The 25,723-nt window shown below is 45.7% G+C and overlaps 2 protein-coding genes across 6 annotated transcripts in view; one reads left to right on the forward strand and one right to left on the reverse strand.

The window, feature by feature from the left end:
• LOC135897103 (uncharacterized) overlaps positions 1 to 16,426 on the forward strand; it is a 133,498-nt gene extending 117,072 nt beyond the window's left edge. For all 5 annotated transcript variants that reach the window (XM_065425676.2, XM_065425677.2, XM_070521384.1 and 2 more), the window contains 4 exons: positions 6,366 to 6,474; positions 10,597 to 10,773; positions 15,148 to 15,258; positions 16,163 to 16,426. In XM_065425676.2, the coding sequence (XP_065281748.2) occupies positions 6,366 to 6,474; positions 10,597 to 10,773; positions 15,148 to 15,258; positions 16,163 to 16,330 (565 nt within the window). In that variant the 3' untranslated portion in view covers positions 16,331 to 16,426. The remainder of the gene's footprint in view (positions 1 to 6,365; positions 6,475 to 10,596; positions 10,774 to 15,147; positions 15,259 to 16,162) is intronic.
• A 6,937-nt stretch (positions 16,427 to 23,363) lies between these two features.
• Positions 23,364 to 25,723, reverse strand: part of LOC135897114 (uncharacterized) — a 58,769-nt gene continuing 56,409 nt past the window's right edge. Inside the window, exon 6 of the mRNA XM_070521386.1 lies at positions 23,364 to 23,772. Coding sequence (XP_070377487.1) covers positions 23,553 to 23,772 — 220 coding nt within the window. The 3' untranslated portion in view covers positions 23,364 to 23,552. The remainder of the gene's footprint in view (positions 23,773 to 25,723) is intronic.

A 25,723-nucleotide genomic window follows, 5' to 3' on the forward strand; every position in this document is an offset into this window, starting at 1 on the left:
GCAGCCAGGCCTTCGAATAAAGGCTTTTATTAATTGCGGATATCGCTTAGAATGTACGATTGTAAGAGAAAGCTGCGGGTTTTAAGAGTTCTGTTGACTGTTAACTCATTACCTTGAAAACAGCCGGTTTATAAAGCAGAGACCATGGCTTTATGAGAATCGCGCCCAAAATGATATGGTCCCCGCCCAGCAAGGATATCAGAAAAGAACAGCACATAGTCTCTGTGCGCTGCATGCAATACTGTCAGCTGTGCTTTTCTGAATAAGTACACAACGCAGCCATTGCCAATGTGCTTGGCGCTAAAAAGCCCACACAAATTGTCCCGCTCCAACTCAGTGGGATAGCCCAGTGGTTGTTGTGTCTGTCTCCCAAATGCACAGTGCAGCAGGGGCGTCCTCGTTATCCCCACTTGTGGTGGTGGGCATATTTTTGGTTTTGGGATGGGTTGGGGCCTTGTATCATATATATTTTTCACGCACGTACAAAACATACCGGATTTAGAGAATCAAAATTTGCGGAGCAAGGTATAAGGCTGGAGCCCTACGTCCCTACTCGAAAATTTCTCGTCGTCAGCGCAGCAAATGCTTTGCTTTACAGCAATTCTGTGCGCCTTATAAAACCGTGGGCTACAGCAGCATTCCTTTTTTCGAACACTGGTGATCACTTCTACTTCAACTTTCCTTCTTCCTCTACGCCTCTGTTTTATTTGCATATCATTGTATTCTCGGTGCCTGACCATATAGGCATCGAGGGTAGTGTGCTAGCAGATCAAAAGGCTACATCAATTACATTGCAAGCTACTCCTACCGCTGCCGTCTCCGCTAAAAACCTGAAACCTTTTTTTACGAAAGAAACTTTGAAGTCGCTGGATACGCTTGTGAGACGCTAAAAAAATAGGCTTGACTTAATTAGGGCACATTTAGGTATCTGGTACTCCACAATGAAAACATGGCGAACTGATGTCCTATCCTTTCATTTCATCGAAAGAACAGGACTATGTGACACACATATGGCACCCAGAGTTGCTGACTGGTGAAAAACCACGAACATCTGGTAGATTCAGTTAGAGGCTAATTGTCCTGCAGGTTTTGTGGAGTGTTCGGAAGCCAAAACAGAGAGAAATATTTTCTTCTAGCATGCCGCTATCATGTCCCTCTCCATCCCATTATGTTTCTTGGTGAAGACCCGCTTTTTTTCATACGAAGGCAATCTTAAGTTTCATGAACGATGCTGTCCTCTGTCTTATAGGCTCAATAAATTCGTAGCGTATCCTCCGCTCAGAGGGTGCCGCTGTGACATTAGTTATGTATACCACAAGCCTTCAGGCCCTTGTGTTTCAAGGGCTCTGGCAGTGTTGCTTCTAGCCAACTTTTGCATGTGACATATTTTTTGTGTCCTATCGTTCTTTCGTAATGAGCTTTCTTGTTCATAGTACACGTCATTAGTTTTTGCGATAAGCTTATTACAAGTAGATTTTACGCAGTTTTCAGCGAATATGTTTAGGCCCTTATGCAGCCATGTCACATATACTACTCAGAATTTACCCCTACACTGCGAACTCACTAACACTGGCATTGCGCTCTATGGCCATACCTGGCACTTGCGCCACTAAAGAAGATATTCATTCATTTAATTCTCTTTCTTTGCTATAGAGAAAAATTCCTTTATTTGATACTATGCCTTTTTGACCTCCGTGCATATTACCGCTTACCGGCTTTAGGATAACAACTGGACCCACATTGAGGATTTTTACTATATGAAAAATATTGCATCCATTTTAGGTACTGCGCGTGGCATCTGCAAGGTCTTATATATGTGGGTATGTTGAAAAACAGTGTTTCACTTCCAATAGCCACGTCACACTTGTGCGTCACAGCCTAGGGTCGATTGTTTGCCAATTAAGAGGGAAGGCTGTCTGAGTGTCTGTCAGTCTGAGCATTATAATCTACAAAGCATTAGTTCCATCATTCCTGCTTGGCGGATATACTATGTAGAGCTCTAGTTCAGAGTATAGTCTCACATTGTACGGACTATGAATAACGAAACACTGCGAACACTCCTAGTTAGAAATTTAGCTTTCCATCGGTCAAACTTGAGCCCCGGAAAGACAAGCAATGGTCTAGTAATGATAATAATGGCGGACGGAGTCGTCGGTCTTCGATTCTGAGCTGACCGGTGACGGTCGTCCGCTTCCGATTTAGTATCACAGCACATTCTAATGTAATCGCTACTGCTCGCGTAAATATGACAACGATATTCGGCATGACGTGCCCAATCTGATTTGCTATAGAATGGCTTAATTATTCAAGCACCCGCCTTGTCTGCTTAGTGGCTTTGGTGTTGCGGTGCTAAGCACGTGGTCGCGTGATCAAATCCCGCCACATGCGGCCGCATTTCGATACCGACAAAACGCAAAAACACCGGTGTACTTAGATTTAGGTGCACGTTAATGAACCACAGGTGGTCAAAAGTACTCAGTAGGCCCACGCTACGGCGTGCCTCATATTCAGATCGTGGTTCCGGCACATCATATGTCATACTTAAAAAATCGCGCCCCTTCTAGTCCGTGAAGATGATCCAACAGCGAAGCTGTGCTAGTTTCACCGAGTGTAACAGCATGCAAGTCAAACTTCGCAAGCAATCCTTATTGGAAATCTTATGTTTCACCTTTCTTTCACCTTTCTTTCACCTCATTCTCCCTTTTGTGGTAGACAGCTTCTTCCTCAGGAGCGCGCACTATTCGTGGTCCGTATATTGAGCGCAAGGCCCACCACTGGAGGTACGGGCGCTGCAATCGTTTTCTTGATTGGTTGGATTGGTTTAACGAATGACTTCTTTGTGTTTCCTAATGAGGTTACACGCACGTTTGGCTGCGACGGAGAGAACGACGTCTGTGACGTATACCCGCAGTTCGCTGTTGTCTCTTGCCTTCGATGTCTTGAGTTTCCTTGCTTGCGTAGTTAGCAGCATCCGCCCGGAATCGCCGCTTGCGAGTCTTCAGAATAAAATTGCTTCAAAATTATTTCTGTCGGTCACGTAAGAAAATGAATGGCTCATGCCCCCGCAAGCAATGGCTCATACCTCCGCAAGCGCGGGCTCCCAATAACGACGACAGAAAAGTGAAATTCCACGCTGTAATGACGAGCGGCAACGCAGCTAGGTTTGCAACACGGCGACGGCAACCGCGGGAACAGCGGCACGGGCGCGTTCGCGCGGTAGCGCCGAGCCAGCTGTGGCAGAAGACGACGACGCTGGAGCCATTGCTGGTGATGGTAATTTTAGCAAACACTGACAGCGACGGCACATGGTCCGCATTAAGAGCGTCGCTGTAAACATTATTCAAGCAACTTCGGCGCGGTAGACACGTTGTGCATCGAATGGTAAGTTCATAACGGTGTTAAGACGATGACAGCCGGTCACTGATTGCAAGCAAAGCCACGCAAGTCCGTGCCTCTGTCCTAAAAGCTCGTCGTGATGCTCCAAGCAAAACATGAAACAGAAACGTAAGCATAAAGTAAATGAGCAGTGTCATTGAAGCCATGTGTCATCGAAGAATGTAGCGTCGGTTTTTGATCCTTTGCTTGTTCCTAATGAGCAGGCAGATGAGGTGACCAGCTTCGTCTGCATGCTAGACTTTTGCGTTAACGTACTTGTACGTCGAGATTGAGTTCGCCGCTAACATTCGGCAATATCTCATTAAGGTTCTTAATGGCGTTTTCTTTTGGTAATTATCTTTGTTGGCGTCATGTACGCCGTTGCTTGCGCAACAGTGGTGCAGGTAAAGCCTAGCGGCCATGCAAAGTACTGCGTTCTAGGTATTCTAATAGGCGTTGCTGCATGTTCGTAGCATATCGGGGAGGGTCTTGTGCAGCTACTCCGTAAAACCATTCGACGGCAGGTGCTGTCCCTGGTGCCTTGCACTGACTTGTATACCTCTATGTCACGCTCGATTCTATGCGCTACATTGTAAAATGAGCTCCTTAAGGGTGATGCGGGGCTGAAAATTAAATTTTAAATCTTTTCATGCACATTTATAAGTTTATAGGTTCATGCATCTTGCCTTAAGTAACCATGCTAAATTTCATTATTACAGACGAAATAGAAAATAATTAATGGCTGTCATACGGGCCCAATACACATGTCACTTGAGGAAAACCATGATTTCAGAAGATACGAATTGGTTTTGCTAGGTACATTATTGGGTGGTTATAGTGCCGGGCCAGGTCACCCGTGGCTCTTTCACTACATTTCTCTAACAATATGAGTACCTTGAGGCGAAGGTAGTTTATTTTCTTTGTCAAATTATGCCATATATGCAATTATTTTTGGTGTTAATAATATAATTAAAAATCCAGAAATTACCTAATCTTGTTCCTGACAAAACTTGAACTCAAAAGCTGTTTGCGAAGGCAGGTTCTGGTGAGGCAGTTCGGAAATGTTAGTTTTCCTGGATGCTTTCCTGCGCCAAAATATGCTAGCTGAGAGAAATGAGCTAAATGATTTCAGAACACGCTATATTACTTTTACACCAAAAATAATTAGTAGGCTGGACCATCCTCTTCAATTTTTACCTGCTCTGCGGCAACTGCTCATTCGCTGTATACTTGTGTGCAACAGGTAATATTTTTTCAACATAGCCCTCCCGTCTTTCGCTCGAAGTCAACTTGAGAACGGTATGTAGGTGTAAAGCAATGCCCGCCAAAATTGAAGGAGTGTGACAGTAATATCGAAAAGATGTTGCACACCAGATGTTGAAAATAATTTCTAAATTGGGCGTTTATGCATTACACTGATGCACGTGATCGAATTAGGTAGAGAATATAGTTAATACAGACTAAAGAATTCTGTGTTTTACGTGCCAAAACCAGGATTTGATTATGAGGCCGCGCCGTAGTAGGGTAATCCGGATTCATTTTGAGCACCAGGGGATCTTTAACGCGCTCCCGATGCAGGGGACACGCGTATTTTTGCATTTCGTCGCCCATAGAAATGTGGCCGCCGTGGCCCGAATTCAATCCCGCGAGCTCGTGCTTAGCATTGCGGCGTCAAAGCCGCCGCAAGGACGCAGCGGCACAATAGACAGGAAATATTAATGCTCTATCTATTTCATTCCACTGCATTGAGGAAAAAATGTGATCACACTGTCATCGAACAGTGAAAGTGCTGATTCGCTTTGGAATTTGTTAGAGTAACTGTAAGAAAAAAAGACCCATTGAGTAAAACACACGGAAATGACAATACTAGTGTCTCCACTACATACGGCTGGAAGACACGAAGATGAAGATTTCCGGAATTATTTTAACCCATCTTGAAACATTGTGGGATATTACATATCAATATCGAAACGATTTATTGAATGAATTATGTGCTGCGGATGTTCAACTAAATAGCATATACGTTTCGCACCGTTTCTGATAGGCCGGCTGTATTCTGGGGGGGGGGCATTCTGTAAGAGTCCACCTAGTGGACTGTCCATTTCGGCCGCTCCTGATTGGATGCAGCTGTGTGAGCGAGGAGGAGACGAGCGGCCCTAGCCAATCAGGAACGTCCGAAATGGACAGTCCACTAGGTGGACTCTTACAGAATACCTCCCCTGTTCAATGCTTTTTTTACGAACAAGTATGGTGTTGGAAGGACTTAGATCAAGTGTGCATTTGCGTTGCCAGGTAAGCGAAGTGAGCTATTAGTTCTTGTGTGTCACGAATAAACAGCTGCACCTAATGTCTGCTCCAAAGCGATTTGTGGTGCTTGTGTGAGGTATGCAATTTTAATCGAGTATTGCAAGCATGCTTCGCGAACATGGGTGGACATGCAGTAGCTGCTTTGGTTGGCCAGTGTTTTCCCTTTGTATATGCATGTAATCCCCCGACATGATTTGGTTTGTCTTTGCACTTCTATTTGGTTGCCAAAAAGAATCCGTCATAGCACGTGTATTAGGATTATTACCATTCCGCCAGTTATTTTCAATCACAGTGGACTATACTCGATCAAAGAAGTAGCTCAGCTGGCGCCGTAAACTTTGCGAACTACTGATTGCTTATAAACTTGGAAGCCAGAACCAGTCAATTCAAACTGAATTCTGTCATTCCTCGCGCTGATATCACGCTCTAATGTTTACATAATGTTTATCAATGAATCTCTGCCTCCGTGATTCATATTGACAATGCCGTCTAATATTCACATATTACAACTCAGGCATAAAGAAGTGAAACAAAATTACAATGTTGATGAAGGTATCAGTCGCGTTTTAATGAAGATTTTTTTGTAATGTCTTTTTTACATATGCTATTTTTTATAGACACTGCATTACACCAACATGTATACTCGCTTCCTAAAAGCTTTGGTGAAAAACCTCCTCACGCAGAGTGCACCTCTTGATCATCGAGAACAACCAACTGAAACACGACGACTGCCTGGGTAGCCCGATCACAATGTGGACCAATGAAAGTAGCATCGCCTTTGACGAAGCGCAGGTGAGCGCCTTGAGCAACTTCCACTTTCGGCGTGTTTGGCTTTTTCAGTGGATTCGGTTACACTTCTTCGCTTTGAACTGTTCGTGGGCTCGGATAATCAGTCGGAAATATTCCTGGAATAGATAAGACAGCCGATGTAAAATTGGGGGAGTTCCATATGACGCAACGCTTCATGACGCCGACGCATTGCCGCCACATCAGGATGCTGAGTGAAGTCGGTCCTTGCTGGGGGAAATGATGTCTCTCCACTTTTATTACCTTTATCTTGTAACTTCTACACTTCAACTAAACGGTACAAATGGCTTCCCCAATGTTGTTCTTACCTTCATGATCTGTTGACTGCGTCTTCAAACAGCAACTTGAAACGCTTACTTCGGTAATTTGTTACCGTCTACTGGAGATAGTTGAGTACTAGCCTAACAAGGATGGTAGACGACAGGCCGAAAAATAAATACGGAAAGACAAACAATTTTTATATTGCTTAATTTCTCAGTTCTTAAATTCATGTCGTTTATTATTATACTAATTGCCACTGCAACCAATTGTTTAGTTCAGTTGAAGCATTTCGACGCTTCGAAATCACTCACTTATTTTTAGGGCGAAGAATTTCAGTTCCTGATCCACATCATCAGCAAGTCAGTAGTGCTTCTTGCTCCACATTAAACAGCTGCAATTGGAAACTCTCTGTAGCCCGTCGACAAGAAGGCAATGAGCAGGTTTCTTGGTCTGTGTACCTACTACTGGCGCTTTGTGAGGAACTTTTCCCGCATTTCCGCGCCTGCTACTCTCCTCACGAAATTGTACGCAAAATTTAAGTGGGAAGCACCGCGAGTGGCTTCATTCGGGGAATTAAACCGAGGCCTGCCGTCAGCACAAATACTCGCCCACTTCGACGAAGACACTAATACCGAAATCCAAACTGACGCAAGCAGCGTATGCCTTGGGTGTCTGCTAGAGCAAAGGAAACAAGGAGTTGAAAGGAGTCATATCTTGGGCTAGCTAGTCGTTGTGGAAAGAAGAACCACATATTTAACGACAGGAACTTTGTAATAATTTGGGCTGCCACGAAATTTCGCCTTTACATATTGGCATGCCGTTCAATGACGTAAGCGACCATCAAGCACTATGTTGGCTAGCCAGTTTAAAGGACCGCTCAGGACACCTAGCATGATGGAGCCTCCGACTGCGAGAATTCGGCATCATGGGGACATGCATGTCTAGACGTAGGCACTGCCTCTCTTGCCCAGCTATTTACCCGGAGCCGCAAGACGACCAGCACGGCGACTCTTTCCTAGGAACAACTAAGGCATACGAGCAACTAGGGCAGCGAGCAGACCAGGAGCTTCTTTAAGAAGCCTTGTAGAGTTGTAGACAAAGGGAAGACCGACTTTGTCTCATGAGTATTTCTGCGTAGAATTTCTTCACCTTTATTGCAAGACGACGTCCACGTAAAGAAAAACTAATCGCCAGTCCGCACCAACTACTTTGTGATTGTGCCTGCAGCATTGCTGCCAGAGGTTCCGCCCGCACTTTATGATGACCCGATGGCAGGGCATCTTTGGCTTTCCCAAACGATCGCGAGGATTCAGGACAAATATTCGCCACGCTTGAACATCGACGTAACCCAATACGTCGATACTTCCCGTGACTACCAGCGGCTGCAAGACACCACCAAGAAGACCAGCAGGGTTGCTACAGCTTATCTAATCTCCTTACCGACCGTATCAGCAGATCAGGGTGTAGATTTAGGGGCCCTTTCCGACGTCAGAATTTGAAAACAAATGAAGTGAGCGAGCAACAACCTTATTAATCATAGGGGCGAGGTGCAAGGGAGCCTAAGCTACGAAGGCTGCGAGGCTGTGCTTGTTGATCACGTTCTCAGCTCGTGCCAGGACCCATGTCTGGTAACAAGTGGATCATCGTGGCCACCGATTACCTTGCCTGCTACGCCGAAACGAAAGTCCTGCCGAACGTTAGTGTGGTGGAAGTGGCGCAGTTCTTCCTCTAGAACATCCTGCTGCGACGTGGTTCGCCATAAGACCTCATCACCAGCGAAGGAACTGCTTTGACAGCTGACCTTAGTCAAGCCATCCTCCAATATAGGCCCACAAGTCACCGGATGACAACCTCCTACCACTCGCTGACAAATGGTCTAACAGAACGCCTCAACGACACGCTCCTTGACATGATAGCGAAGTACGTCGACGTTGAAACCGAGACGTGACCTTCGCTGAGAACACGACAGAGCTAAAAACAACGAAGATTTATCGTTCAAGCTGTTTTAAGGCTGGGAACCGGCGACGATTCTCAACGCCATGCTGCCGTACACCACCGACAAAGAGAATCTCGACGTCACCGGCTATCTGCAGAGCGCCCAAGAAGCACAACTCGTCCGACTGCGCATCAAGAACCAGCAAGCTACGGACAGCTGTCACTACAATCTTCGACAACGCTACGCAGAATACCAGCCCGGCGACCGTGTTTGGGTTCGGACCCAAATTTACCGACAAGGACTTAGTGCACATCTTTTGCGACGCTATTTAGGATCGTACAATAATTAAATTATGCAAGTTTACGTGCCAAAACCACCATCTACCATGAGGCACACCGTAGTGTGGACTCCGGAATAACTTGTATGAACCTGGGATTCCTTAGCGTGATTCTAAATCTAAGTACACGTGCGTTTTCCCATTTCGTCCCATCGAAATTCGACCGCCGTGGCAGAAATTAAATCCCACGAAGTCGTGCTTAGCAGTCCATCACCATAACCCCTAAGGAACCACGGCGGATTGCGAGCCCTACAAGACAATCTGATGCATTGGTGCACTGAACTACGGGGTCATGCCAAACTGGATAAAGCAATCACAGCGGCGCCGCCGTTCACGACTTAAGCCGTTATACCTGTTTGCCGTTATATATTGTTTACTTTTTTATATTTCTTTTTCTATGCGTGCCTAGTTTTTGCTCTCGTGTTTGTAGCACCGGTACGATGCTTTTCATGAGGGCTATTGACACGATCTCTTGCTCATCTTCATCAGATGACGGGATTTCACCGGCAAACGAATATTAATGGTTCTGGCTCGGCGCAAGGTGCGCCTTTCTACATCGGATGTTTCTCTAATGTTATTCATGGTTCTATCTCTAGATGTTCTTTCCGGCCCTTGTGTAATGAAATTATGAGTGCGACGCGAATGCTGCTGTACATTCTAGAACTTACGCGAGCATCAGCTGTTACGATGGAAGGTTCGTTGAGCCATTTATAAATAGCCGACTTGTTTGATCAGCGGATCACATTTCGACGATCACCGACTGTGCTCGCTGCTATCGTTGTTCTTTAGAGTGTGGCTTGTGCTCCTTGCCACAGGTTCACGCAATATTCAGAAGGTTTCGAATTCAAACTTTTTAAAGATTGTTACACTACGCCGTCACGGCACTGTGATGATATTCTTTTGCTCGGAGTGACTTTGGGAGCACAAGCCTATAATTTTTTTACAGCGCAGCTCGTAGGCGCCCATTCTTTCGGCGAGCGCCCGTTCTTGCGGTTGTGAAAAGATGTGTTCTTAATATAACATCGCATTGTTAATATGACGCTTGCGTACATTTTGACAATGTTAAAATCTGTGCAATTACACAAATGCACATCGCTTGAAATAATTAGGCACTGTCCATCGGCTCGCTGATTGTGGTCTCGACTGTGTTTTTATCGGTGAAATCACTAGTAATTTCACTGATGCCCCATGTGCGTCATTTTTGATACCACTGCAGACTTGCGGAAGAATCCAAATTGCTCAGGCATAGAATCAGAGGACTTATGTGTCAAGCACTCCGTGATTGCAAAATGTTACATCATCGCTATACTAGGTCTTAAGGTCCCATTAGGCGCTATCTCGGCGTTTAATAACACCTGTGCGCTCCACATTCAATACTACCTCCCAATTCGAGACCCCGTGTAAGATTGCACTGCCTACGGGGTCGGTCCACAAAAGCGAGTCAGGCGCCGGTTAGTTATAAATAGGCACACATTCAGCAAGAATGTTTCACGTTAAATGTGTCCTCCCCGCAGTTATTGGCAGCACAGCGAACCCTACGTCACTATGTGTTCCCTTGCTGCTGGCTTCGCAGGCGACCGCCGCCTGGATGACGCAGTTGGGTATCAGTCCAGCTTTGAGCCACACCGCGGTAGCCTTCTCCTCGTGGATACCGGCCATGCAGTTTATACGGAGCGCCGACACTACCGTGCCGACTGTCAACGGCACCAGGCGGTGCTTTGTGTTCAGCCTCAGCCCATACGACAAAATGGTGCACCATTTTCAAGCACTTATCATTGCTCACAGTGTCGTACACCCTTCAGTTGTAGCTATAGTTCAGCATTTTCTGTTTAAACAGAAAGAAACCGATAAGTGTCTGCAGAGATTATTTCGCCCAATTATGGTTTAACTAAAAAAGGTCGGTTTCTTCAGCCACCGGGTGCACAAATGAATGAATTACTCGAATGTTCCTCCCTATTATCAAGGACGCATCGAGACGCCATCGAGCGGTTATTCCGTATCTCTCGTGGAGTCGCCAAGACGGAGGCGGAATAATTTGTGAGAGAATAGTCGAACTGTATTGTCACAATCTTGACAAAGTTAGAATCGGTGGACAAGTTTGTGTGGGATATCTACTCTGTGCTCGAGCTACAGCTATGTGCGATCATGCAGGGGTGGGCCGAGGAGGAGCGAGGATAGCTCAGTGAAGTTGCTAACATGCTCACCGTGTGGACGAAGAAAAACGGTCCGAAAATTGCAGTCTCGCTGTTGTGGCACAATAGTGTAATGACAGTGACAAAAAGAACGTTTTGTGTAGCATCGGGCACAAAGCTGCACTAACAACATTCTGGTTCTGACGGGCGTATAATTGACACAAATGTATAGAAGGCTGAAGTGCCTCTAGATTTTTCGATCTATGAGATCAACCTCAAGCTTGCTGTTGGTGGCACTGACTTGATACAAGTCCTGCAGCAAGAGCTGAGTGAATATCTGCAGTACGCACTCGTCTGAAATTTCCTATTAGTTTTCTTTTGGCGATTACATCTGATCGATTGGTCAACATAAGCTACTGTGGCCCATCGCCTCCTTGGCTTGCCAGTCTCGTGCAAATCTAAATGTTGTGATGGCATCCTGTAAAGTCGCTGTGATAAAGAGACAAGCGAGGGCGCGTATGGACGGTGAAAACCAGGGCAAAGACAAGCGTGCGTATTACAGTCGGAAAGTAATCGCGACTTGATTTTAAGTGAAATGTATGTTACTGTGTGGAGTCAATATCTGAATGACTTGTTTACTTGTACGTATGTGTTTCTTAATTCGTGTTCCAGTTTCGCGAATAAACGTACCATCTTATGCCTGTCATGTTACCTAATTTTATTTTACAAGCAATGGTCTACAATACGCATTTCACGAAAAATAAATGAAAACTTGTTTAGTTGTATACATAGCAAAAAAAAACAGAAATTATGCATAAAAAATAACGAAAACAGAAACGTACACCCAATTTAAACGCAATTACAACCAAAAACACTCAACCACAGTTGTAGCTGCAAGGGCACCAGAATAATTCAGAAGCAGGACAGGGTCTTCTAGCGATGCCTTCCGCTCGATTCTATCCCACTCTTATCAACCGCCATTCAAGGGTGGCCAATTCCACTGGTAGCGCAGGCGGAGCCTCGCCCGTACCACTGACGAAGCGTAAAAAATAGCGAGAAGAAATAACGTCAGAAAAAGCGCCGCTACAGATTACTGCTTTTGCTAGTATGCCCACATCATAGCAATGTCACCACTTATGCGGTTAGAATATATGAGCGGAAGAGTACCAACAGCTAATCTCGGTTTCGCTCAGACATAGCAGGAAGAGCACTGACCTGGGTTGTGTAAGATTCGATCTACAAATGATTAAAAGAGTCCGTCTGGTAAAGGAAGCGTGGCGACTGTGAGCTGTGAAAATATAAGGCACGTCCTAGCGCAGGTTGCTTACATATTCAAAGTTATTTTGTGCAATGCTATCCACCATAAATACAAAACCTGATGAAGCGAGCTTTGTTGCCCTTGTATACTCGGTACGCCGGAAGTTATATTGTAGTAATAATTAAACGTCGGTTAAAAAAAAAAACGTAAGTGGTACGCAGTAATAATACTACTTGTTTTATCCATTTGCATGACTACAGAGCACTGTTAAAGTTACGTAAAACTAATGTAACGCTCATGCAGGAGCCTGCGAATTGTCTGTAACCATATTCTTTGGTAATATTTATACAGTTGCACTTTAATGCAGTGAATACTTGTCTTTGGCCACTATTCAATTATTTTCATGATTGGCAAGGGTGTTACTGTGGATGCACCGCCGAATGACTGTAGAGCGAATTCTCCAACATAAGAAACTTGCCTATATAACGAAAGATTTTTTACGTACCAGCCGAAGCCCCAACTTTCATATTCATGCTGAGCATCACTACAGCCACACCAAGAAAGAAAGAATTTGCCTCTGCAACATTAAAATTTAGACGTCCCAGACGGCCATTTATTGTTTCACAACGAACGCTTGTAGGAGCCTGTCCCGCCGCTGCAATCCTCGTTATATAACATGGAAAGTGGAAAGTACGGCTTAGGTATATGATGAGGAATGCAAGCGTGTGTTTTATGATGAAACGATGACAATACCTGGTGCCTTTTTTTGGACCATATAGAATTTTAAAAAATTGCCTATGGCAGGTAGCGTAATTCAATTCAGTAAGCTGCATCACTCAAAGAAGCGGTCATCAGTACACGAAAAATCATAATCGTAATCAGCACTCGAAAAATGCAGAATCACGTTATTAGTAAAAATATATTAAATGACATTTCAATTAGGTACTTTAAGGATATATTGCAATTTACGAATTACAGCTGGGCAGATCCCTGGGCGTATCTACTTTGAAAAAATTTTCAGGATGACACCAGTTTGTGGCTATTCAATTCCCAAGCGCGCGACGAAATACGCGAGCGTTTGATGTAATATTGCGTTTCAGTGCATAAAACGGTGCTTAGTTAACAAAGTGGGTGAAACAACCGGGCATTTTTACATCAAGTTTGACTGCGTATCTCTACATAAACATGCGATATTTATGATTCAATCTAAGTGCATATGCCTTGAAAACTTATAAGCTCAATTTCGTGGATTGAAGTATGTGCCTCAATATAATTATTTAGAAAGGTAATTATTGATTTCGTATAATTTGTGGATTATGCGTTTTGCTTTCTCGTTCTAGTAATCTCCGCCGCTTCTAGTAATCAAGCCTAAGGTTTAAAATATGTTATCTTTTACGGTTAATTTTCTATATTCTGTATAGCCTAAAAAGCACCCTGTATTTCGGTAACGTATCTGCCGCCTTCAGCCTGTAGCTTCTGAAGAACGGAACTCTGTAGTCGCAAAAATCTTCATGTTCGAGTTGCCAGGTGCTGCCCCTAGAAACCAACGCCGGTCAACTCTGCACACAAGTGCGATCATATCAACAAATCTTGGCAGGGCAGAGAGCCACGTGGGTTTAACCGATTAGGAGTTATCATGATAAGGCACACTTCATCCGGCAGCTGCCAGCACTTCTTATCAGTCGGTAGCCGTCGCACATATGGTCGACCGAGTCGACGAAAATAAGAGTTGTAGGAAAATAAAGATTTCCGTTCGTTGTATGCGCTCTGCCCACGCTGTTGCAGTGGTACCAGCTCGACTTTATTTTAGATCGTCGAATTTATTCAGATCATTATAGAGGACTTTAGACCTTTACAGTGAAGTGACCCGTAAACGAAGTTCCATTTTCTTTATCTTATGAAGCTTTTCTTTATGCATGCTTTTAACTGCAGCTCTGTCATACACACGTGCGCGAGAACTTTGTGGCGTCTGAAGGTCTACGTAGTTTTGCTCGCGTTTTTACGTAGCTAGAACGAAACCCAGGCGTAGCGTACCTCAGTAGCTCAAAAAACCTAGAACACTTTTTCTCACCATCCCGTTTCAAAGGGTAAGCCAATGAATTATCATCACCATCATAATTATCGTCATTATCACCGTTGCCTGAGCTGGCGGTTGCCGGACGTGTTCGCCGGCGACGTTCGCTGCACGTCTCTTGTCGAGATGCGCCGTGCAATCTTGCAACACTCACCACAGTTTCCCTCAGACCAAGTGCTGAGAGTGCGCGCTGTATGCAAGGTCAGATTGCGAATGGTTGCAAGAGCATTTGGCCTCTGTGAAATAAACGAGGGCGGAAGGAAGCGAAGGTGCGCATCCATTGTCTTAGCGCCATCGCTACAGTGTCGTCGGTTCATTTCTTCGTGCCACCGTCATTGCGTCATCGTAGTGACGCTGTCGCGGTTCTGTGTTTTAATGTCGTCTCGGTCAGACGGCCGTGCTCGTCGGACCATGAACATCTCCGTCAATGTCAGGCCTTGAACGACACACCGTCGTCGTCACGCTGCCATGCCATCCACCAAAACATGTAAACCATCATCTGAACCGTCAACATCGCTACCGATGCCAGCAGTTTGCTTCGGATATATTGTTAGTGTGTCCATTTAATTTAGGATATTTGCAGAAGATATCGGCTTACTTTGATAACATTGTCCGAAGGTTCCTACTCAATCGTTATTTCATGCTTTTTATCTTACGTAGGTGTGCAGCCATCCAAGGAGATATCACAACGTGAGTGATATGTACTTCGCCAAGGACGAATCGATGCAAGGCGTCTACGTCTACGATGATCCGGAGATCCTCAAGGAGAAGGTGACTACCTGTCGATTGGCGCTTGCAAACTGCTCACAGCGAACATTATCCCTAGCCGTTAAAGAATATGGCTACAGTCAGACACTGCCAGCTATTAATCATTCCCATTGCGGAGCTGGTATCAAGGCATCTTGACCACGCTAACTTTCGTGACTATGCGTCAATATGTGGTGCATCTCTTCAAACGCTTTTGAACAGATGGAGAAGCTTGATTTAGCTTAGGGTAAAAAGAAGTTATGCTCTCAGCTACTCTGCCGGTGCTACAGGTGCGGGTAATACGGATCCTGGAAACAGTGCCGATAGCGCCAATAGCTGCTATGAGTGCCTAACGCCCGCTCAACATCTGTGTAACAAATAGCGGAGACCCCCGCGTCTTCTCCCGTCTTCTAACACGTCGCATTCCCAGTTGCGGAAGTGGTCCTAAATTAGGTTATATTCTGCTACATGTTGTGACATATAATCAACACGTCTGGTTCGTCTTTATTAGTCTTGTTCACCACTCGGCCTTTCTTGTTTACTAGATGGCACTGACATCGTATTGTTTTATTCAAGAATAGCATGTGCGCGAATAATGGGATTGCCCAAATATCAAACGAGACTGCTCTCTCGCACATGTAAATAATGACTTTAACACACTCGGAACAAAACGCTCTGTGACTTACTGCACATTATGAGCATTACAAGAGCTATCGCGTCAAGAAATTGATTCTTTGCGACCTTACTGAAAAATAATAATGGGGCAACGAAATGTACGATAAAGTTTGTAGCCAAATAACGAACCCTTCTTACACCTTCTTTTATTTTTTATTCACTGGTAGCGGTTTTCCTAAATTGATGTATAGTTTTTTCTAGACGAAACATACACTGGCCTGTGTTTCAATTTTGCTTCCCGTTTCTCCTTCAGGTTATGAAAGTCAGGCGTGCCATGAGCGGAACCACTTCCAATGTGGGCTGGGCATTTTACGGTCTCGAGTACGAAGGCAATGACGCTGGCCAATGCGGACACCGCTACGACCGCATTCCTGCAGTTAAGACGGCGCTGCGGTCATTGCGGGTCATGCGTACCACCTAATCACGCTGGAGTGAAATCACCAGCGCAGAAACATATTTTCGCTCAACAAGTTTGAGCATGGTATGGGCAAAATTAAATGTGAAACATGCAAACTGCCTTGTCATGTTGGTTTCTGAGGTGGTTAATGTGACAAGATAGGACTATCGTTATTTGTGTGCTGATGCTGGAAGTAGGTACAAAATTGTTATGTTTTTTTCGTTCAAATATGTTGGTGTTGTGCGCTCCGAACAAAGTGTGCGAAAACTACTACGCACAAATGCAGCCTAGGTTAGGTGAGCTTGCACATAACTTCTGAGTCATCAAAATTCTTTTTTTTCTTCCACTAAGGATATTGCGAATGATTTGAAGTTTTTCATAAGTAGATTGAACAGAAGCTGCTCCGTCATGATAAACTTAACTTGCTATTACAATGTAAGTAGCGATGTTCCAACTCTTTGGCGACCTTCAGGCGCATGACAGATTTTCTTTTGAGAGCAACCACTGAATACTGCGATTAAAAAGGTTGCCGTGGACAATAGTCTCAGATTGAGAAATAGGATACATAGTGTTACGTAAAAACACACGAGGTCTGGCTATGCACGGGGCGTGTATTTACGCCGAGATGCAAGGCTCTCAACAAAAACGTGGACTGCACATAGGCAGAACGACATCATCCTTCCCATCGTCTTTGCCCAGTGATGGCTCCTTCCTTTTGGCTTTAGTAGGCGCGTAGCATTACCCCCGAGGGTTGAAGCGCCATCTCGGCACAGCTTTACATGTTTTTCAGATTGATGGTGGTAGGCTTTGAGCTGGAAGCATCAAGAAGATGGCCAAGCACTGTCATTTGTTTTAGCTAAAATGTAGCTACAGTCCTACTCGACGTAAAATAGCCAGTATAGTTAACAGGCGCACAAGGCTTGTCACGAAAATGGTAGGAATTTGTATCACGTCGTCCAATAACATAAGCAAGTGAACCATTTCAATCTTGAAGCGGCCTGTGCATCAGCTCTTGAAACATTGCTGGCTCATTGCACAGGCCAAAAGCCATGATGTTGAATTGTTAAAGGCCGTCAGGTGTGGGGAACACAGTCTTCTCACGATCCATATGTTCTACAGCCATTTTCCTTGTAGCTAGATCGAAGGTCCAGAGACGAAAAGAAAGTGCAACTTTGAAGCCCGTCCAGGATGTCATATATACGAAGGAGTACGTGTACCGACTTTCCTTAGTCACTTTCTGGACGTTTCTATTATCGATGCAGAACCACCACTTACCTTATTTATTGGCTAATACGACGGGTGACGCCCATGGGCTAAATGATGGTTCAATGATGTACTCAGCTAGCATCTTGGTCACTTTCTCAAGAATGACGTCGCGTTCTTGCGTGGACCCATGTTCAGTCCGAGCGTGAAATGGCATAGTCACCTCTGTATATTCGATGAGTGGCGATGCGCGGTCTAAATAGCGACAATGAATGTCAGAAATGTCATTGTAACAAGGGAAAATGCAGTAGAGGGCGTCAGCCTGTAGAGGCAAAATGTGTGATGCAATATGTTCCGTAAATGATGTTGGAAGCGGCTGACTGCGGACCTTTGCTTTGATCAGGAGAAGGCGCTACAGCGATATCGTCTATGGTGTGATCTTTGGCACCGCTGGGCCGGCCAAGCCATATCTGCCGTGGCAGCATATGTGGGGTAAGCCCAATGTTTAGGACCTGAAGCAACATGCAGTTGTCGGCAATCGTGACGACGGTATGTGGGAGAGTAACATTGCGCCTAAATTGCACGTCCGGTAGTAGTTTCATAAAATAGTCCTCATTAGAGACAGCACAAGTGGATAACACACACACACACACGTGGCAGCATAAGACAGTAGAAGAACCAAAGCGGTGGGGTTTAGACGGTGGGGTTTCACGGGCATCCGATAGAGCAGGAAGGTAAAGGGGGAGTGTATTAGGTGAACAATGAATAAGGGCAGAGTGCGCCGAAAGGAAGTAGAGGCCGAGTATGACATCATGGAGGAGCGAGCGAGGATGCCGAAAAGTACGACCATGTGACGACCGGCGATGCCGACACGAGCAATCCGCGTTCCTACTACGTCAGCAGTATCACCATCCGCAACACGTATGGTGGGTCTCGTAGAGGGCGTTAAGATCTTAAGGCGGCGGCGTAAAATGGCACTCATGACGGATAAATGTGCTCTAGTCTCGACGAGAACAGTAATAGAAGCACTGTCGACTTGGACGTCAAGGAGGCTACGGTGTGTGGGTAGCGTGAGTAAAGGGTTTCTTTCAGAAAAGTGCAGCTTCACCTCCACAAGTTTCGCTGTCTATTTTTCTGGCTCTGACTGTCCTGAAAATGTCGGGGAGAAAAATCGGCGAAGCTGACGAGCGCGGGATTGCCGGCGTTGAGGCAATGGGGATCTGGAATAGCACCTGACATTACCACTGACACGCGTCAGTGGTAAGAGGCTCGTGGGAGGCCTAAGAGTGGTAAGTAGGAGCGGATGAACGTTGTGAAGTGATGGGACGCAGGTAGGTAGGTAAGGCGGGCTGGATTGAGGAGGTCCAACGGCGACGGCAATAGCTACAAATGCGTCTGATCCGTAGAGTGAAAACAGATGGGTTGATTGCAAAGGACGGGTGTGGGTACGACACGCAGCAGCCGTGGCGTATGGCCGGGCGTCCAGACGAGTTACAGGGCGCACAGATGAGATGTAGAGATTCGGAAACTCTTGTCTTACTACCGCTTGAATTACGGTTACCGAATGCGTCGATTAGGCGTATATAGGTGTGTGATGGAAGAATGGCTGGTTGAGTGGGTGCGGGACAGGCAGCCCCAAGGTGGCGGCGGACAATGCGCGTGAAGTCATAAATGGGTGGTTGGTGGGGGCACCAATTACCTCACAAAGTTTCAGCCGTATTTGGGAGCTGGGTGAACTGGTGCACTCTTCGGCGGCTTTTGGCTTGTTCATACCACTCACATTCTTCAGTGCAGATGCTAGCGTAAACAAGGAGGTTGAAGGCATTGTCTGCAATGCCTTTTAACACGTACACAACTTTTTCCGCCTCAGACATATGGCCGTCAACCTTGCGGCAAGTAGCTACAACGTCCAGAATGTAAGCAACGTATAGCTCTGTATGCGGTTTTCGCTGCAGTCACGAGATTTCTTTTCCTTTGCAGCAAGCTTACGACCTGAGGTTTTGCCGAAAAGATCGCGGGTCTGCTGCTTGAAAATGTCTCATCTAGCAATGTCACCTTCGCGCCTCTCGAACCATACCCATGGTGAAATCACCGAAATAGAAGGGAACATTGTCGAACGTGAGGATCGGTTCGAATTGTTTGCCCTGACACGTTCATAAAGTTACATCCAGTAGTCAGTGTCAACATCAGCTTGGCTGGAAAAGGGGCCAGGATCACGGGCAGGAAGCAGTTACTTCGGTGAGAGTCACGCTAGGTGTGGTCAGCGAAGGCTATGTTTCTTCACTGCAAGACATCTTCACAACTGTGAAGGAGGGAGGCGTTGGAGAGCTCCGTAGGAGTGCAAGTAACAACGCATATTTCCTCTAGGTACAAGCAACGATTAAGTACATAATCGTTGCTTTGATAGAATAAACGTGCACCACGTGCACGTCTATTACAAGTTTTTTTTTCAGGCATGCATTATGCCTTTTAGCATTTGAGTATGCTGCTACGTGGCTTCGTTGGGTGTAGTTTCCATGGCGGGTACAACAAGTTAAACGACATCTTTCTTCTATTCTGCCGTTTTCAGCTGTGATTCCAACGTGCATCTTTTTCCCTTGAAGCGCTCGAAATGTACCAGATCTCCAAGCTCCAACTCGCTCAGTATCTTGGATAAATGCGTGCAACTTATTCAAGAGAGATTGTCGTTGCGTTAACATACTGCGACTTTTGTCATGGTATGAAAGGCCGTTGGCGAATATGCATTTTATCGACGGAATAATATTTTCACACTTTCTTTAAATTAAAATTCAAATCATACTGTGATCTCGTTAACCATGTTAGATCTCTGCCAATTTAGGCAAGCAGGAGCTTTTATTCAAGTTTTCTGCATTTTAGAAGGTGGCCTCAATATAGGACAGCACGTTGCCCATACATCTGCGTTGGTGTCACTGGTGAGAAAAAAACAGGAGTTCTACCGTATGAATTTCTTCAAGGCGACCAAAAGTTGCAGGTGCGAAAGATCACCAGCTGCTTCAGTCGACAATTCCTTATTTTCGATCACTTTGAACCCCACCGCACCAGCCTTTCTGCGCAAGTGAAATCAAGCCCTCAGAGTCCACCACAGAGAAACGATTGGGTCGTCCCACCTCTGTTTCTTGTAGGCCGCGCTCTTGTTGACTGTTGATGTCTTTATACGGCCCTCCTAGTGCTTCCGAGTTGAAATGTAGAAGTTAGTTGAGAGAATAACGATAAATGTTCCCCACGTGCACGTAAGACAGTTTATTTTTCCATGAGAATCTTAGTCGTTTGAAAATGTTAAACACTCGTTTTATCCGGCGCTCCACCTATTTCAACGGTGAGCGTTTAAGTTCCATCTCGTTCCCCTATATCTGTTTCATATTGTTTCTCTAGTGATTAACAATGCTCTTTGCCCTCTTGTCTAATATTTTCAGTCCACGGAGGCACTCGCGGGCATCCAGTGTATTCTATGGCCTTCTTCATGACCGCCAGATATATATTCCGAAATCTAGCAGTCAGCCGGATGTCAGGAACAGTAGAAGTTGCTTCTGTCACGCAATGTCTCTCAGATTGATGCTTGGCTTTGGGGGAGCCTCACTTTGTGGGAGCCTCACTTCGGATTTGAGGGAGCCTCACTTTGTTATTCTACTCAAATGTCCATTGTGCGGCTCGGTAACCAGTGAAAGAATTCCAAGTACGACTCAAGGCTAAGCTCCCTTTCGAGTACACCGCAAACAAACAGACTACAGCTTCCCACATCGTGATTCGTATGAAATGTCAGTCAAGCAACAACTAGCAACGCAGCTTGCATGAGAGCCCTGAATGTTCTTTGGAATGCAATAATCGAGTTATAGAATATTACAACTTTACGATTACCTCCCTCCGATAGAAAACTCTGAGCATTTATCTTAGCTTGTAAATTGTAATTTTTGTTTATCACTTTGCGTTTATTCAGCTAGTGAGGTCAAAAAGAATGGGCCGAAATCGACCAGCGCTTTGCTGTTACTGCGTCTGCATCTTTTGGCGAACATCAATTTTTGTTTGGGTGGCATAACAAGCCCATGACCGTTCATGCTCATGTGAGTGAGACTGTAGCGTCGCGTCAGCACTTGATCAGTGCTGGCTTCGGCGTCTACACAACTGTCTGGGATCCCGCGTGTTGACACTCTCGGGGGCAGTTTAGCTGGCTCACCCAGTGGTGCTGGGAGCGTGACACCAAGACCTTCGTCCCACGACACCCCCAAGGATCACTGTTTTGCCTTCAACGTGTCCGACGACACCACGTTCATTGACGTAATCATAGACAGCGTTGAAGATTGGCGATGATTATATACTGCTTTTTTAATATTAATTAAATGGTTTGGTTCGACTGGGGCAAAACCAAGACGTGAAAATGAGGTGAATATGAGTGGTGTACTCCGGCTTACTTATGACCCCTTGAGGTTATTTAACATGCACTCAATGCATGGTTCACGGGTGCTTTTACCATCATCGAAATACGGCCGCCGCCTCCAGCATTCGAACCCTCGTCCTCGGCCTTAGCAGCGCCACGCCGTACCCACTACATCAAGAAGGCGTGTATATTGCTGTCATATCTTTAAAGTGAAAACGCAGGCCTTGTGAGAAAGCTAGTGGCAGTTCAACTCGAACGGCGAAGCATTGATTGAGACAGGTAATTATTCAATAGCTATACGAAGTAAGGATAGTAGCTTTATTGGCCGTATAAACTTGTAAACATGTGCTTACAGACTAAATTAACAAGCATGGTGCCACGCCCCCACAGGCAAACATGAACATATCTCACCCGATGACTACGGGCACTCACTGTCAGAACGCTGGCCTGACGTAGTGCGATGGCAGCAGCAAGCCAATTGAGATTCGGGCTGCCTCTTGCTTCAACGCGAACAAAGCGTCGAGAAGACAGTGCGCATGAAGCTATCAGCCCTCGGCGTACCGAGACTGTGTCGCCCTTGCATATCCCTTCGAAGACCCGGGTGGCCGCGGTCAGCCGCGACGTACGCTGCCGCCGCCGCAGTAGAACTGGTAGAACGCCTCTACCCCTCTCTTTCCCTAGTGCTTAGCGCGTGATGGAAGCCTTCTCGCCGCCTTCCGCCCTTCCACGCACGAGATCGAGCCGCCATCTGCGGCTCACAATCGCACGCTTTCACTCGCAAATTCAGCATACGGTGTACAGCCACGAAGTTATCGCAGTTGTAATTTATACTTTAACTTGACTGCGACGGCGTAATTGCGCCTGCAGTGTCTATATAATTGGTATTGCTATCATACACCACGGGTATCCTTGACTGACTAGTTGGTAGGACTGGCACACATCTGGACAAGCGTTTTATGCCAGGCTGCTCCCGAAGCTTTGCACTATTCACGTACTTCAGGCCATCATCATCATGCTAGTTTCCTTGCATCCACTAGAGATGGCGCTGATTTGCAGATCTGAGCTAAAAGCGGGACGATCAGAGAACGACACCTCACTAAAATCAGCACGCTCCTGCTGGTTCCATCCGCAGTCACAATGTACACATGCCGATTGAGTCTGGCAAAATATGCATACATGAACTCTCTTTCAGGCCTATGTTACTGCTGCACTGTTAGTAAAAACCAATTTGCCGGCTACCTATACAGTGCCTCTCAAACGCCCTGAGTTGCTACGAAAGGTTCAACTTTGGAGCGGTGACTATGTGATAACTACTGAAAATTAATGATAAGTTTACATATCAGGCTTTATATCTGTCGATGTATGCAGACGCAGTAGTTGCGCCATAAGTGGTGGTCATATGATGTGCTGCAGACGCATTTTTGTTTTCCGACGCTGGCCGAGGAAGGAGAACTTCAATGCTAGGAATAAGCGAACACGACTTTACTCATGCATCGGCAATCGCAAGAAAGATATACCCGAGAATGATAAACTTAGTAGAACTATTTTGGAGCATTGAAAATTGTATAATACTGTGTTAAAAATAAGCGTGAAATCAGCTAGCTCTCAAGCAGTGCAGCCTTAAGTTTGATGGTATGTTACAGATCGCGCTCATGAGTTGAGTTCTTGTAACCCCGTGGAAGCAGTGACTTCGTTGCCCTGGCGTCTGGGTGTCTGAACAGACGTCTTGATCTTGGCCGTCGTTCTCGTTTTTCTGGTGTTCGCAACAATCGCGTGTTTTGAACCTTGCTGGCCGTTGATAACCATGGAGAAGATGACGATCCCTACGACAACCGCAATGGTCACAGCCACGATTGTCGCCGTGATCATGCTGCGCAAAAAATTATTACACATTGCATTCCATGTTCTCTGAGCATGCATAATAGCAACCTTATGACACGTAGATAACTCTTTACACAATCTTTACTCTGCTTAACAAGCTGCCCACGCGGTTAATTTTATTACATATATTGATATGTAATACAAAATTATTCAACTTGGTTAGCGCCACTTCTGCCTTTTCCATGGAAGTACAGAAAGAACATTGGTGTAATTTTTTTCTGTGTAACTCGGTGATGTTTTTGTGTTGCGTGCCTTGCGGATTGTACACTGCTTCTATTTAGCTTGTAGGTTATGATGGAAGCTGATATTTCCCTGCCTACGACGGGGTAGCAGGCAGCAGTGACAGTTGGCGCATGACTTCCTCGCAAACGAACGGTTTGATATTGTGGAGGAATGGAGAGTGGGCTGGAGCAGCACTGGAAAGGTCGGTTATGGCCGAAACCCTGTCGTCCGGCGAGACACTTTGGCACGTAGTAAAGCGTTGATTGCGAAGCTAGTAGCTGTGTGACTTCTCGCAGCGAGAGGTCACACAGCTCAGGTAATCCAGGCACACGGCTTAGACCAAACTAGTCGTCGTCGTCTTCCGCAAAGCAGTGCCTACTACTCGTTCTTTTGCAGTACAATATAATTTGTTGGCCTAACCAATATGGCTATATTTGATGAGAAACCAGTCTTGATAAGCAAAATTCGTAATGCAGGTGGCGTGCGAATCATGGGCAAAATTCACTAAGCACTGTTGTTCGTACGCAATTTCTTAGCTAATAATGTCTTTCGCTAAGATAAGCCTGCGTCCGAAGTGGCAGCTTACGGTGTCGTACGAGAGCGATGAGGAAGCAAAACGCGGATTAAAGGACAAAAAAACTAAAGAAGCACGATCAAGTGACTGCATGATAACACATCATGTACCCGCAGATGAGGTTACATTCTTACGGCAAATCATTATAAACAATACTATTTGGCAGCTTCCGTTTCCGGGCGTTTGTTACAGCGCCCACAACCACAACCAGCTCGCCTGTTCACTGCACTGCCGTAAAAGGAATTGCAGTAGACATGTTACGCATTATTCGCACACTTCTACGAGAGATAGGACTGATCGTCACATGGTGGCATATATGGCGCAGAAAGAGACCCTCAGTCGGAGCAATGACCAGCCACCAATTCAAGCTGTCGATCTGGCACTGCTGACACACTCTGTTCAGAGTTGTCACTGCACATATACTACGATGCAAAGTGGGTGTGGCGGTATCGAAGCGGCGCCCGACGTCGTTCTGTAATTATGTGAATGTGGCCTCGCAGTACGCATCAATCTGCGGCTAAGGAGCAGCAGTCACTCTAAGATCACGGAGGAGTTTTGCATGTTGCAAAACGCCATCAGGCAAGTTCTATGTTCACTGCAGGACACATGCTTCTCCCAGCGATTTCTAATTACCCCTGACCTGCGCTAGCTGATTCCATGTTATGTCTGCCAATTTTCTGATTACAATGCCCCACCTAAATTTCTGCTCACCTCGACAGCGCTTCTTCTGTCCTAGAACCCGCTGTGCATATTTTATGACAACCTATTATTTGCATTAATGAATGATGTGGCCGGCCCAGCTCCTTTGTTCCTCCTAATTTCAAGTACTACTACCCCCGTTTGTTCTCTATTCACACCGCTCTCTTCGTCTCTCTTAAAATTAGGCCTAGAATTTTTCGTTCCATTGCTTGTTTGAGAAGTCCTTAACCAACCTACTCTCAAGCGCCATATTTAGCGTCCATGTTTTTGCCCCATCTTACTACTTGAAGATTGCCCGCCGTGGTTGCTTAGTGGCTATGGTGTTGAGCTGCTAAGCACGATGTCGCGGGATGGAATCCCGGCCAGGGCGGCCGCATTTTGATGGGGGCGAAATGCGGAAACACCCGTGTTCTTAGATTTAGGTCACGTTAAAGAATCCAGGTGG

This window comes from Dermacentor albipictus, chromosome 7 (assembly GCF_038994185.2).
Source record: "Dermacentor albipictus isolate Rhodes 1998 colony chromosome 7, USDA_Dalb.pri_finalv2, whole genome shotgun sequence".
Classification (NCBI taxonomy): Eukaryota; Metazoa; Arthropoda; class Arachnida; order Ixodida; family Ixodidae; genus Dermacentor; species Dermacentor albipictus.